At 40.3% G+C, this 16,013-nt stretch overlaps 1 protein-coding gene across 11 annotated transcripts in view; it reads right to left on the bottom strand.

Annotated features, from left to right (window-relative positions):
- CADPS (calcium dependent secretion activator) overlaps positions 1-16,013 on the bottom strand; it is a 459,417-nt gene that overhangs the window by 75,121 nt on the left and 368,283 nt on the right. For 7 of the 11 annotated variants that reach the window (XM_081072041.1, XM_081072040.1, XM_081072044.1 and 4 more), the window contains 3 exons: positions 9,017-9,163; positions 5,475-5,630; positions 1,512-1,659 (listed from right to left, as the gene is read on the bottom strand). In XM_081072041.1, the coding sequence (XP_080928167.1) occupies positions 1,512-1,659; positions 5,475-5,630; positions 9,017-9,163 (451 nt within the window). The remainder of the gene's footprint in view (positions 1-1,511; positions 1,660-5,474; positions 5,631-9,016; positions 9,164-16,013) is intronic. The other 4 variants (XM_081072042.1, XM_081072048.1, XM_081072049.1 and 1 more) reach the window with 1 other exon arrangement.

Raw genomic sequence — 16,013 nt, 5'->3', positions numbered from 1 at the left:
ATCTGTTTCACACTCTGGCCTTGGTACCTTCTGAAAATCTGATTGATTCTCTAGCTAAATACAGCCTGAATAAAACTAGAATAGTGCTATCATTTTACAGATGAAGAAACTAAGGTCCAAAAAGGCTGAGTGACTTGACCAGCTCCAGTTTGCAGCACAGCCAGGGCTTGATGGCCAACCTAAGCCTTCCTCCGGAGGCTGTCCTGTGCTGGAGCACTTCTCCTTAACTCATGTTTGATACGGAGTCTCCAGACCAGTGGGTCTCAAAGTGTGGTCTCCAGAGCAGCCAGCAGCATCAGGACCACCAGGGAACTTGTCAGAGTGGCAGATTCTTGGACCATACCCCAGACCTATCAGAAACTCTTGGGGTGAGACCCATGAAACTGGGTTTTAAGGAGCTCTCTAGATAAGTCTGATGCACACTGAAATCTGAGAACCACTGCTCCAGATCATTCACAGGCAGCAAATGCATCCAGGGAAGAAAACCCCTTGCGTTTGACCCCAGTGCCTAGAACATAAACCTCAGGGAAAGTTCCCCAACAAGAAAATCAGTCAGGAGCGGAGGCTCATCGGTTGTGGTTGAGGAAGCTAATTTGAAGGGGAAAGAAGGTTTAAGATGGTCTTGCCAGGGAGGGAATACAACCAACCCACATGTAAAAATGGAAGGTGCTGAAAGAGAAAATAAATAACGAAGAAGGAACAAATATAATTTAGTAAAATTAAATTATACTGAGCATGTAGGGCTGGTATCGAAAGATCTGATTTGGGAGCAATTTATGCCAATTGGCAACAACATGAGAGTTGCCAGAAATGTTTCTGAATTAATTCTAAATTGGTATATGAATATCTAGCTGGCTTAAGGCCATCAGAGAAAAATGATCATGATAGTCTTTAATCAAGCCCACGTTGCTGTTTCTTTCTTCTTTACATTTTAAATACCACTTTGGAATTGGAAACTTAGCAAAGGACTAAACTTTTGGTCAGGGAAGATTCATACTCAAGTCAATCTAAGGAAAATTAAAGTCTGCGATTTCTTGGAAATTCAGAACCTGCTGCTGGGGACTGAGTAGCAAGGGGAATCTAACATTATATATCCTGAGAGATACCTTGATGTAAAAATGAGAGCTCTGCTGCTGTCCAGATGTTCTAAGTGATAAAATGTACTTCAAATGTGAAAATGACTTGCATTCTGGCAAACAGATTTGCTGGAGACACCCGCCTAATAAATAAGATCATCAGACATCATTTGACTTAAAGGAACTTTATGGCCACCATGACTCCAGCCAGGAATCATTCCCAAGTGAGTGGCACACTCATCAGCCCATGCTTTAGACATTTACTTAACAAACAGACACCAAACATTCATCTCTGGCTTAATCCACACAATGTTAAGAATATATTTCTGAAACGAGCAGACTAGTGTAGATGGAAGGAATTTGTGAAGTTTTCTCCTACATGATCGATGGCGGCGGGGGGAGGGGGGAATCTGTATTTTTTTTTTTTTTTTTTACCTCTTGGCCCATTTCCATGCTGCAAAGTTTTGTTGATTGAGCTTTGGCATCAACCATAACATTAAACATGGTGCATATTGACTGTGGGACTCGAAAATCTGTTGATCGACTGGTTTTTTGCAGCTTAACTTCAAATGCAATCCTGGTTCTATTAAAACAAAGTAGGAAAAGACCAATTCAGCATTCAGATGGCAGCAGGTGGAGGAGACATTTTGTGAGCGGTCAGTGAAAAAGAAAATTGAAGGCTGTAATCAGTTTCATTCGACAATGACTTCACATGTGTTCTTTTAAAAATGATTTTTCCAACTAAGGAAGGCCTATTCAGGGAGACAGCCACGTAAACCCTTCCTTTCTCGGCAACACACAGAACACCTGTAGCTCGGCGTATTTCTGTCTATAGTTTACGTGCTATGGAGAACCCTAATTGCAGGAGAATGAATGAATTAACAAAAACCCAATTACAGCATTATAGCATATGTAAGTTCTCTCACATTGGCAACTGCTTACCTTGAATCACTTCATTAAGAAAACAAAAAACAAAAAAGCAGCTTCCAATCTTCAAAATCTCATGGTGGGGAAAAATCTTAAATGACATTTATTGTTTTTTTTCTTTCTTTCTGGTTTTGAAAGAGACTGAAGTTAAAAAAATCTAACAAGCTTATTATATTGCTTTAAAGACTAAAAAAATAAGATGGCTACCTTTGGGGAGGAGAGTGAAATTAAGAGAAGTGGTAATGGGGGACTTCCACTATATTTCTTTGTTTTGCAATGTCAATGTATTATTTTGCAATAAGAGTACATTAGTTCCACATGTAAAAATGTCCATAATATACTTATCAATTCAAGAATTGTGTAATGGTAGAAACTTAATGTGACATAATTTTGTGACACGTCAAATTATGATCCCAGCAATGTGTGAACCGTTTGTGGGAAAAACCCAGTCTGACATGGCCAGCTGGTAATACAGGTGTTAGATCTAGTGCTTGATATCAGCATTGTAAAGGGGACTAGTAACATTTTAAAAGATTTCAGAGAAGTGGGTCACATCATCACACGTCTTTAAGGAAAAGCACCTGGTTAGTGAGTGGTTTTATTAAAGGTCCTTTCGTCCAATGCATCTTTTCAGCATTGTTCACTGTCAGGTTCTGGAGATCATGTAGCCACCAGGAAAGCATCACTTTAAGAGGCATTTGTAGCAGTTTTCTAATAGTGCATAGGGGGACCACACAGTTAGTTAGCTCAGGAAAGGATGCCAGCTTGCTAACACACCCTGGGTGCATGCAGGGAAGCCAAGTATAATTTCTAAGGTTGGAAGCCCAGTTCTTAAGACAACAACTAAAAAACAAACAAACAAACAAAACTTTAAAACACTCCTATATATTATATGATCTCATTAAAGATAAATGTATCCTGGCTTCTAAAGCCTTGGTGCACTGAAGTAGCTTTCTAATCATGACGATCACTTTAAGCTATGCTGAAAATACATCATTTTCTGGGTTTGTGCAAAGGGGACCTGATGGGGTCTGAACTGGGCAGCTCCCGGTGCTGATCTTCTGAGGCTTGCAGGCCAGTTCTGGTCCAATTTGTGAAAGGGAAATGCTAAGTCACTCCCTTATAATGAAGTTATTTTCTATTGTTTTCACAAGAGACCTGTTCAAGCCCTTAGAGTGTGGGGCTGTGAGAAGAGGAAGCCAAATGCAAAATTAATATGACTCAGAGGGCTCTATGGGGCCAAAAAGCCCGGAATGGAGAGGTCACTCATTGAGTGACCCTCCTTGAGGGCCGAGTTAGGGTGCCTTGTTTGGTATGGAGTAGAGTACCTGATACAGACAGACTAGGACAAGAGGCTCCGTAAAGTCCATCAAATGAATGAGTTAAATTTCTTAGAAACTTGGAAATGAGGAGGGCTTGATTGACCTTTTGGAGTTGCATATTTACATCTATGAAGTCACATCTTTACTATGTTGTCCTTCTAGAACCACGGCCATTTATTCTGTCCCAAAGAGGAAAGCAAAGGCTCTGGGCTCCACTCATGTAGATTCGATGCGTTAACATATCCAAGGACTGCTTCATATTTTACTCTCTGACTCTGGAGGTCTGGGATGAAATTTCCACCTGTGTTTGCCCTTGTCTGTGTTTGTGCTATGTCTGGGGCCTCAGTGGAAAGGAACACCAGCACTAGGTGTATATGTACGTATGACCAACTTATGTTGACCAACTCTATTAATGAAAGGTTACTCAACAGCTACTATGTGCTCAGCATGATGCTGGGACCTGGAGAGGGTGAGGAGCTCAAAACCAACAGGACACACGCCCTGCCTCTGCGGCGCTCACCCTCTTTGAGGTGCCTGACTCATAAAGATACGTGGGAAGGGATAAAATAGAGCCACTATCTGCCTTTCACATATATGGCTTCCCTTTTTCTCCTAGCATCTTTCTATTATTTGTTTATTCCCTACTCAAACGACTGGCTTCTCGGAGAAGGGCATACATGTCTTTCTGTACAGTTACATGCACAGATCAAAGGCTAGTGAGTCTTAATTCTAATGCATTGCAGCCCCTAGTACAGATCAGGGAAGAACATTTTGCTGCAGGGAAACTCCCTGCAAGTTTGTATGAAATGGTTTGGCCATCAGACAAGAGTGGCTTTTCCTAAAATTGATACAGACTGTGTGGGGATGGTGCAATTCCAAAGCCTAAGGAAACATTTAGACCTTGGGTGTGAGAAATAGGCCTGCCTTTGATTCCAAGAGTGGGAAGAAAAGAGCAAAACACAAAGTGTGGATCAGCGGGACTTTAAGCCTCTCCAAGTACCGTCAAACACTGGCCAGACTCTCCATAGCCGTGGTCCCTTTCCCAATTCCTGCTGAGACACTCATCTACCTGGGCCTGTGTGGTTCTTCTGCCCTTTCGGTTTCCACTTTGGATGTTATTACTTCTCTTTTTCCAAAATACAAAATGATGAATTCAGAGTGCTCCCAGCCAAACCCATCCTCCATCTCCCACAACGGGTCCATCAGCTAAACTGTACAATATCTGGAGACCAACATCTGGAGTGGCCTATGCTACTTGTGGTCTTTTATTTTTATTTTTTGAATGAGGAAACATAATAGAACAGTTGTGAACTGGAAAAAGAACTTGGATGTGTGTCTGGGCATCGACAGGGTGATGAGAATGATGTCAAACATGGAGATACAGATACTCCATGAGGGAAAGGATGCAGTCTCTCATTCTTTACTGTATGCCAAGAACTTAGTGCTCTGCCTGGCATACAGGAGGAGCTCAATTTTTGTTGAATGGATGCATGGCATCCTCCTTTTCTTCCCCTTGCCTATAGAAGCGTCTACCGGGGAACTTCAAATTCAGCATTTCCACCTCAACCCTGTATCTCACAGTGACAAAGCAGGCAAAACGTCTCGTGCCCCCTTGTTCATATCTAGTTAGATCTGGGGCAAGACTAATAGTTGGCGCATAGTACAGGATCAGTTCACATGCACAGAAGGAACGACGCTGCCGGTCCTGCCCATGCTGCTGGAAGTCGTTAGGTTCCTGCTACCTGTACTGGGAGCGCAGGCTCTAGAGCTGTATGCGCTTCTTTTATTTCCATCAAGCTGTCCAGCCATGTATGCATTCCTACACTGAAAACACATTTATTAAGCAAATATTTTGTGCCAGACACTGCTAGATATCAGGGATACAGAGCTGAACAAGAACCGACATGGATCCTTTCCTCATGGAGCGAAGTGAAAAACACTGGCAGTCACATTGTCGGCTTTGGGACAGCTGTGGGGCAGGTGAACGGAAGCCAGACTTGGGTGGCCACCACTTCAGCTGACTTTGACAAGTGATCCCCTTCTCCAGAAACTCCACATTATGGCCTATTGAAAGAGGGGCCATCTATCCTGCCCCGAGTCAGTGTAAGTGGGAAAGGCATGCAGAGGCTGGCCAGACACCTGTGCTTACCTTTTGACACAGGATTCAATCATGTCACTTGCCATCAGCTTCAGCCGTTGTTCCAGGTGCTTTCCAAACTCTTCTTCGGGCCAGTGCAAGTCCCGAATGAAGGTCTGAAGGGCATCGAGTTTCCAGAACAGATCTTCAGAAGTGCCTGATCCATTACTGGCAGGATAAAAATTAGAAAACAAGAGTCACCCACTGGCCTGGGGTTCTTAAAAGCTAACACAAAGACAACCGGGGACTAGAAGGCTTAAGGCAAACAGTGGCTTCAACATACAAAACGACGCGTGTTGGCGGTGGACATGGGGGCAATCTCCACTGGCAGATTTTGAGTTTTACCATACATGACTTAGTCGGCTTTGTTCAGCCAATTATTTCAGACTAGTGAGAAGTCTGAGAAAGGTATTGCCCCATAACAGCCAGGAGAATGGTGTATGGTAAAAATCAGCCTTCTATTAATAACCACATTAACACATGTGATGATTCAGATGAAGGCCACGAACCAGAGGGAGAAGTAAGTCTCAACAAATAATAACTACATGGCAACATGCAGTTATTAAAATTCAGGGTTTCATGCATTTCCCCAGCTCCCCTCCAGAGCGGAGGCCTCTTGGAGATTGCACAAGACTTAGTTTTAAAAGGACAGTGCTAACAAAGTGGTGAGCGAGGACCTGCTTTCTCTATTGAAGAGCTGGAAAGAAATTGGGGTGACTCAAATTGAGACAAGTACACCTGGATACCTTGAATCCAAGACTCTTGTTCAGTTTGGTTATTATTCCAATTTTCATAGACCAGCCCGTTGCATAGGCAGCCCCAGGACGAGGTGAGTTGGGGGGGAGGTGAGTGGACAAGGGATATTTGCAAAGCTTTACGGCTCAAAACCTGAGCTTTTTTTTTTTTTTTTTTTTTTTAACCATTGCACCATCTTACCCAGTCCTCTGTACAGATGGAGAAATTGGTCTTGATTTCTTTCTGTACAATGACGTCTAAGAAACGTTTACCTGGGGCATCCACGGTAGGCCTGTGTGTGGGAAATGCTCCATTGCTCACCCTCTTGCCCTTCTCTGGCTGGCTTTCTCTTTTGTAACAATCCCATTTGGAGCTCTGAGGGGTGGCCACCTCCCACCCCCTTCCTCGCATACCACTAATGCTAACACAGTAATTTATAAAATGTCCAACACACCATGCATTACCACTTGTTCTGACATCGTCTATAGAAACAGATGAGAGTGGGTGTTTCTATTGTGACAGATGCCAGCTGCATTGAATTAATGCTTCAGAGAGAAATATAGCTAGTGCATAAATGCATACACAGCTACTGCGGGTTGGGGAAGGGGCAAACTCCCAACATGCCGAGAGGGAGCCTACGGCCTGGACCAACAGGGTAACGTTTTCAAGGACAGACCAGTCTGAGGTCAGTACGTAGATGTATCTGACACGAAGGAGCAGGTAACATGGAAACACGTCCTTAAAATGAAAGGTGGCAAAGGAGGAAACTGGAATTATGAAAAGATATAGAATCAGGCATTTCCTGGTTGGGTGATAGAGAATCTACGCCTTCTTTTCAGATACTGCTGTAAGCATTCAAAAGTGGGGGAATGCATCGTTTCTCCATGGAAGTTCAGCCTTCCCCCCTTCCCCATCCTATGCTTGGGAAAAAGAAACCCCAACTTTGTCTAGTCTAAACCCCGTTTTGGAACTGCATGGTTGTATGTTTTAAATCATTAAGTACATATGAATGCAATAATTGGTATTTATTACAACAACATTTTGACACCCATCTGGTTTCAGAGTTTCAAAAAATTCTTCTAGGGTTTTTTTTTTCGTTTTCTTTGAAGAGCTTATTATTAAGTTTTGACATGAGGAAAAGAATATTTTCTTTTTATTTTTAAGATAAACTGTTAATGTTAAGGCAATAGCACCAAGATTATTTTGATTGCTGAGCAGTTACCAAAATGTGTTCCCACTCATGCCTTAATTAATTGAACAGAGACCATTATCTGCTTTATTACAATGTCTTGATTCATATCTTTTCAAAAACAATGTCACAGAGCATGCACAGAAGAAGGTAAGAGAAGCTTTCAGATATTTATTTTTTAATTATTAACAGATAATACCTAATCTAACTTTTAATACAGTCATCTTAGCATGAATATGATTTATGTTTTCTTAGAAGAGTTTTCTTTCAGATAATAGATTTTTGGAGGTTTTCATTTGTCTTTAAAAGAGAATCAGACACATTGACCATATGATTTCATCGTGAATTTGTGAACAAACATAGGTTTTTAAAAATATCAGGCAGCTTTGGAGGAGCCAAGCAGAGAAGTCGTTTTAATGTCCTGTTCTCTACCTGGACTACTACAAAAATACAAATGTTGAGGGCCATCTTGACGAATGTGATTTCGAGATTTCAAAACATCACTGCCAGTTTCAGATCATTTTTTATTCCTTTGATAATAACACTTCCCTTTGAAAACGTGCCAATTTATTCTTTCAAGAAAAAGCTTATCTGGCCTATAATTAGCTGTGGTCTAAGAAAAGGATCAAAGGAGGGTACAGAATCGCTAAACCTTATTTCACTTATTAAATCATGCACGTGGTTCTAATTTTATTTCCCTGAGGTAGAATTTAGGGGTGCTGGATCTTCTTCTTGCTAAGGAAAAAAAAAAGAGAGGATTCATTTCCTAAACCAGAAGAAATGGCTACTCAACCTCCACTCCCCTAAACTCCTGGCATTGAAGGAGTGGCTTGGTCTCCAAAGAAAAAGAAACCCATGCATTTCTGGAATTTGTGTGGATGAATGTAAAGAATGATCCTACACTCTGACCACAGATGATATAGCTACCCCCAAAATGTAATTATTTCTTGTTTAAACCTTGCATTCTCAAGTTTAGAAATCTTGCTACCTAGATCTCAGTACTCTGTACTGTATTATGACCTTGGAAAGTATCTTTATATAACATTTGCATGACTAAGGCTTGATCCATTCAGAAATTTTCATTTAGCCCTGAACATACTGTTACGATATCCTGCCATTTGCTGACACCAGAAATATACTTTATGGTTTGACAGTCGCTAGGAATTTTTTATTTAAAAAGCAACAACAACAACAAAAATACCCTTAGCCTCTAGGTAGGTGCGCTTCCCTCTTAGATTTGGATCAGGCCAGAGATGACTGGCCAGCCCATCAAAGAGGTTCCCTGGACTCCTTTTGGATGAATAACTCCTAAAGTCATGCCACCTGCATTAAAGAAGAAAAACAAAACAAAACATGGGCAGAATCCTTTTGCAAAAGAATTCAGGAAGTGAAACATAGTCCTCAAACGTTCAGTGGGCGTAAGACAAATTGTTAGTGCTGTATATATAGCAAACGTCTTACAAACATGCCACATGCCAGAAATAAACAATATTGTCTCTGTATGATCAGCAAAATATGTCTAATTATCCCTCTCCATCTCTGTTATATAGGATGTATAGAAATAAACAATACATATCCATGCCAAGATCACTTAAATTTAAATTAGATCTAATGTGAACTGAATACACACTCAGCATCATATATAGCAGCCATCCATGACGGTGCCGAAAAAGTAGGCATTTGTGGGATGCCTAGAGGGATGTTAACTGGTAGATTTGGTACTTTGGGAAGGTTCACATTGGGTAGGTTCACATTGGGTAGGTTACTGGTTAAACTCCTGTGGAAGAAACAGACAGAAAGAAAAAATACCATCACGGTGACAATGCAGATGTGGCAGAAGCACACGACAGTTGTAAATAAATTGGCTAAGTCCACAGCAAGACCACAGCGAAAACTGAAGCGACACACTTCAGAAAGCAGCTTATGGATGGGGAGCTGGTGTGGCTCAATATCCAGAGAGAAATGACAAAAGTTAATGTAAAAAAATTAACCACAGAGTGACGAAGAAGCATGAACACTCATGGACACCTTCATGCAATGATCACATTACATAATGTAAATGCCTTTGCAAAGGGCCTTCAGCGTCTAAATCTGTTGCCGAGAGAATCTATAACATGAAGTTCGTGGAATTCCTAGTGGTGCTAGGGCTAGGGCTGCAGGCAAGTGGCTGGGGTTGACAGAAACGGTGGCGCTCTTTAATTTTCTTACTTTTATTTATAAATTATTTTTGATGGAGTCTCATTTCTTAAGTCAGATTTGAGATACATGATGTAACAGAAAATTCACTCAGTTGAATGCATACATAATGGTGGTGTACAGAAAAGAAATTCTTGTTTGGGAGACCACCTCAGGGATGCTGTGGATGCCTGGTCATGGCATTGTACACCAGAGGCTGGACATTAATGAATGCCAACTATAATTTTATGTGTATAATGTGATGGCTCGGTGTGAGGTCGGGGTGGTGGTGGATGGGGGAAGGGGGGTTCATGGTGTGAGGGATGTAAAAATAAAATAAAATAAAACTATAAAAAAAAAAGAAAAGAAAAGAAATTCTTTCCAACCGCTACCTCTGAAGACAGGTGGATGTGCAACGGGTGTCAGAGTTGACGGCGAAAATGAAAGAATTATATCAAGGAAATGACGAGCTTTGAATAATTTTATAGGACACTTAACGAAAATGGAAACTGCTCCTCCCAAACCAAGTCCAATTAAAAATTAAAATGGAAAAATGTTTGCATGTGCGTGCACATGTGCACGCACACATACACACACAGAAAAAAATCTCAAATTCACGTCTTATAGTAAATTCTTTGACTACAAGTAGGTTTAAAATGTGGCCTCATGTTATAGCAATTACCCATGAAAGTAAGATAGAGGCAGAAGAAAGGATGACAGGGTTTCTGGGGTGCTGGAAATGTGCAGTTTCCTGATCGGTGTGATTGTTATATGGGTGTATTCAGTTCGTGAAAATTAAAGCAGTGCATTTTTCTACAAAGAGTTAAAAATTAAGTTAAAAATTAATAAATTGTTTTAAAATGTGATGTCATAGAAGCTTCTTGTTTTTGAACAAAGATCGATCAACTGCTGTGATGAAAGATGGATGACTTCATGATTAATGGGAGAAAATGAAACAAAACAATAACCCCACCTCAAATCAACTACACGTCTTCTGAGAGACTGTGTCAAACTCTGCTCCACAAGCTGGCACCACGTATCTCTGTAGTGGCATTTTAAGGGTGTTCCATGCCGCCAAAGTCACTGGCACAGTAGAGCCCAGTGTAACTCTGCATCTGAGAGGAGCCCTCCTGTTTAAGTGGAGTTGACAGCACTTTGGCAAAGGAGTTGAGGCTTTCTTTTTGGAGCTTGCAGGAGAAGAGCAAGTTTTGCCAAAGCAGCTCTGCCCCGGGCAAGCTGTGTTTGACTAACAGAACTCTTGCAAGGCCTGGAGCTGCCTCTGGGTTCGCTCAGGGGGGCAAACCTTCGATAAGTCAGAAATTGTGGACCCTGGAGATAGTCTGGACATCTGTCTCCCTCTGAAACCACTTACCCTTTCACAATGACAATATAGCCCAGGCTTGTAGATGGAAAAACTTAGAAAGCAAAATTGTCAGCCTGTCACTCTCTTCCTTAAGGGACACAGGTGTCTCAAAAGTTTACACTTCACATTGTGGGAAAACCAATTATACTTCTCTACTTGGGACCAAAGGTTGCTCTTATGGGAATGGTCAAGAGAAGAGGCTAAATATGACTATTAAGTAGTGGGGAAAATGGAACTTTTCCTTCCATCTTTCTGTGTTTAACTGCGGAATTTGCCTTTGATTTCAATCCCTGGTGGTTCTCCCGTCTTAAACACTGCCATGTAACAAAACCGATTTCCACTGAGACATGTGTACGCCTATATAAGCAAATGTGATCATTAAATGACACACACACTGAATAATGATCAAGGAATTAGGAGATCTTTAGAGATGGCAGCCTGGAAAGTTAAAATGTCAATTCTGAGCAAATTAAAAGTAGCTAGGAATGAATAACACACAAATGTATGCAAAAGCAACTTAATTTAAACATATTAGTGGATGGTGGGTACACAAATTAGAAATGAGCTTCATTTTGCACACAAAAATTAAAAAATGCTTATATTAATCAAAACATATTGTATTTGTAAAATATGACATTTTGGCTGGACTACTGTACTGTACTTATATAGAAACATTTCTTTCATGTGACATATTATAATGCTCTCGTTTTAAAAAGCTGAAACATGTTTGGTATTCCTGCATTTAGCAAAATAGTATAGTGTATTACAAAGGTTACTAATATTTCCTTTGGATGTTAATCACTTATATTAATAATCAAAGAGGCAATTCCAAACATTATATTTCACTGATATACATGTGAAAGGGGAAGTTTTCTAGTAGCACTCAGGTCATATCAGCTTCTTGGGGCTGCTGATGGATGTAACAAATTATTATTTTACAGGGCTCTTTAGCAACTACCTAAAAACAAGTCTGTCATGCATCTCTGTGAGAATCATAATTGGATATCTCTGACTAGTATTAAGAAGTGTGAATTGCAATCCTAACAACTGATATATGTTAAGAATTAGACTCATTCATTTTGGGGATGCTGCTGAAAAAGGGTAGCGCCCATTTATATGAAAGGGCCCATCCCTGGAGCACTGGATTAAAAAACTCTGATCCACTTTCTCTCACATGGATGAAAGTTACAAGTGTGTGTGTGCCTCATCATTTCTACTGATGGAAATGACTAGAGGTAGAGTCGTTCCGTGCTTCCAGAATTAATTATCATCAAGATTGTGTCTCCATTGAGAGAGGATATGGTAAGGGTATTCTTTCAAAGACATCTTTAGATTTATGGACGGGGTTAGAGTTAAGATACAGAATGCCTTTTACTCTACGAGTCATTTCTTACATGAATATATGCAACACATCTCATCCAGTCTTGGTATTACGGACTCTGCAATCTCTCTCAGTGCTTATTCTTAGATCTGAGCCCTACTTTGGGGCACGGGCATTTTTTGACATCTTAGAGTTCAGAGCGGTGTTTATTAACCTTTTATTCTTTATCACAACCAGACTCCGCCCAACTGCCTTCCCCATGAAAATTTAATACCACCAACATACTGTATGTGTTTATGTACTGTATGCAGACCTGTGATATATGTGTATATATATATATCATATGTATGTATGTATGTATGTATGTATCTCCAAATTTCATCAGCTTTGAGAGCTGTAATGCCTCTGTTTAGAATGCATAACCTAGAGAATACAGTTTCAAACTTCATGGGATTTTAGAACATTTCAAATCCCAAACATCTCTCCAGCCTTATGGCTTGCCTCCTTCATCTTCCACGCTGGCTCAAAGCGAACACCCAGTTTCTGTTACATATCCTTCTTTCCCCCCTATTTCCACTTTTGTTTGTGCTCTTTCCCAGCACCCAGCGCCTTTTGAAATCTTAGTCTCCCAGTTGTTTCTTTCATGCCCCCTCAGCAGAAATCCATTCCCTTTTACTCTCTGCTCTCATATTCTTCCTTATGTTATCTGTACATTTGTACATTGGTGAATATTTAAAATCATGTTTCCTGTGTGCATGTTGCTCAGACCCAACTAAATTGAAATCCCTGATTGGGAATGTATCTTGTTCTTTTTCCCCTCCCCATAGTTTTCCTACTATATCCTTACAATTTTCAGTCTGTATGGGTTTCTTAATAAAGGTCAGTTAGTCAACAAATATTTCCTAAGCACCTGTTATGTCCCAGGCCTTTTTCTAGGTGCTAGGGAGGTAGTAGTGATCAAATGTGTATAGGGGGTGAATAAGAAAAGTCACATTTTCCAGAATGTTAGTGTTGGAACAGTCCTGGGTATTCAAAGTCCTTGTTTTGCAAAGGAGGATACTGAGCGTAAGAAAAGTCCTCTGATTTGCCCCAGTTCACTCAGCAAGTCAGGAGTTCTGACTCCATGTCTAGTACTTGCCTATTTCACACCAAGCCACCTACATATTGCTAAGGTGTCTCTGGTCTGGCAGTTTATTATCATCAAGATATTGGCATCTTTGAGAATCTGGAAAATGACATTATTTTAAAAATAACTTTCATGTGTATATCTCAGGCAGAGAGAGAGAGAGAGAAAGCATTCTGAGAAATGAGAAACCCAGATTTTTCAGTGCATCTATATCAAGAAGCAATGTTTAGTTTCATCATTTAGAGCCATCCTAACCTGACATGGCCACCATGAAACGTGGATTCCCTCTGCCTACAAGTGGAGATTGAGAGATGATCTGTCAAGGAAAGAGTAGTGTGAGGAGGGTACTAGACTTGGCAAGCTTTGGAGTAGACACTTTCGAAGTTTTCCACGATGACTTGACTAACAACAAGCCAACTCGAAAGAGCTGGTAGAAATTGTCCATCTGCTCGTTTGGACCCAAGGCGGATATTCAGGGTTGCTGGGATGGGTGTGAACGACCAGCTTCCCTGTGAGTGGTGGCCACATGATATTTCCTGATGGATACCCATCAGAGGGCGATGGGCTCCAGTCTGGGCTTGGCCTTCAGAGGCTGGCTGTCTTCAGCTGCGGTTGGAAGCTATGCGATAATATTTTCACTAATGCGTAGAGATGCTAATCATGACTGTATCTGGCTTAATGGAAACAGAGACGCAGCCTCCCTTTCTCTCCTCACAGAGGCAGCAAGCGGACTGAGCCATTCGACCCTTTCTGCCAGATAATTCGTATCAAACCCAAGTGATGATTATATCTCTACTTTTCTTTTACATGGCCAGATTTTGAAATAAGAAAATCTGAAGAATAAATAATATTTAAAATCTGTTTTTAGCAAGCTCACACTATTGCTAGCATTATCTTGTCAGAGTGCTGCTTTTCTTTAACATTTTGAATACTAGTTTTTCTTGAAGGAGGCTTGATGATGCATTTCTCAGTCATTTTCCCTATAATCAGGTGCTTATAATTATGACTTTTGAAAAACAGAAGAACAGAATTATTTGAGTATAACATTTGCTTGAAAGCAAGGCTGTGGTCTCTCTGTGTGTGTGTGTGTGTGTGTGTGTGTGTGTGTGTGTGTGTATTGGGGAATCATGTGGCAAAATTAAAGATTGAGCAAAGTAAATTTATTTCTCCAAGACGGTTTCTTGTTTTTGAGGAAGTTTGAAAGACATTTCAAAAAGATCATTATTTACTTGGAAAAACAATCCAACAAGAAAAATGAATCTCTGCTTCTTTATCAGCTGCCTAAGTAGTGATCAGATAAGCGTTCGTTCATACTTTGTTTCTCTTCACGTGGTACGAAGTATAGAAAGACTCATTCCTTGTAGCACATAAGCTTGTCCCCAAGCTCTTTCTTTACCCTTCATTTTGTGCCGGCCATTCTGCAAATCTGTCCCATGGTATCCGCATCCTGTATACAAATCCTCTAATAAAATCTGTGTGGCTTCAAGAATTTTAATTTAGCTTACATTTTAGTTGGCACTTTCAAATATCTCTGTATACTCTGAAAGGCACATACCATTTAGCATGAATTGAACAAACCACAATCATATTAAAAGCTACTTAAAAAACCACACCTACGTATAAGATTCTCAGGTTATTATTTACAACTATTAATCCTCCACTCATTTTCAAATCCTTAAACTTGTGATCCATGAGTTTAAATTTTATTTTTTAATCATTAAAAAAATCCTCAAGAAAATATTCCCAGACTAAGACTTCCAATTGTGAAAATGATTTTGATTCTATCTTTACTTTTGATAGTATGAAGAATATTTAGTGTTTCAAAAGGAAACAGGCATTTGCTTGGTTTTTGAAGAATTGAACAGATTATACAATGGCTTTAGTGACATTATTACAAAACTTCAGGACAATTCTCGGACACTAAGTAGGAACATTTCTAAAAATCAGTTTTGCAGAGAAGAAACTGATTTCATTGCCTTTATTAGCCTTCCAGCTAGTAAATGGAGGACGAGGTCCCAACTCCAGGACCCTTTAAGAACCAGTGAAGAATACCAATCATTTTCTCCTGTGTGTGTTGGCGGTAGTAGCCTCCACATTTAAACCCAAGCAAGTAAATGCTATTTCAAGACCATAGCTATTTTCAAAATGTGAATATTACCCATTTTAACCTTTTCCTTTTCATAACTGTTCGCCACAGCACAATTATCTTGACTGCAGCGAGCATTAAAAAAGAAATAGAGTCCTTCATAATAGGTTCCTTATCGTCAAAGGACCCGGTTTTTTTTCTCATGAGTAAAAAGTCAGCAGGGCCATATTAACAGACTGTTCTAAATCTGAGAGTAGCAAGCTAAAGTTTAGATTCCTTAGTACTTGCAAATGAAGAGCCAAAACCCGTTAACCTGCTTGCAGCACAGTAAGTCAAGACACTTCTCCAGTGCTCAGATGTGGAACGGAGGTTGAAAAAGCTGTTTTACATTAATTTCTTTATCAGTCAAAGCCTTACACAGTATAAAGTTAGAGAGAAGGTCTTAATTCAGAAAACCAATTACAGATTAGACGTAATTCAAAGCTTTCAAATTGAGAAAGTCTCTTGAATATTTGTTCTGGAGTGCCTGAAAGTCTGCTTGTACATACCCCCATTT

The sequence above is a fragment of the Rhinolophus hipposideros genome (genome assembly GCF_964194185.1).
Source record: "Rhinolophus hipposideros genome assembly, chromosome: 14".
Taxonomy (NCBI): Eukaryota; Metazoa; Chordata; class Mammalia; order Chiroptera; family Rhinolophidae; genus Rhinolophus; species Rhinolophus hipposideros.
This window is presented reverse-complemented; position numbering and strand designations above follow the sequence as displayed.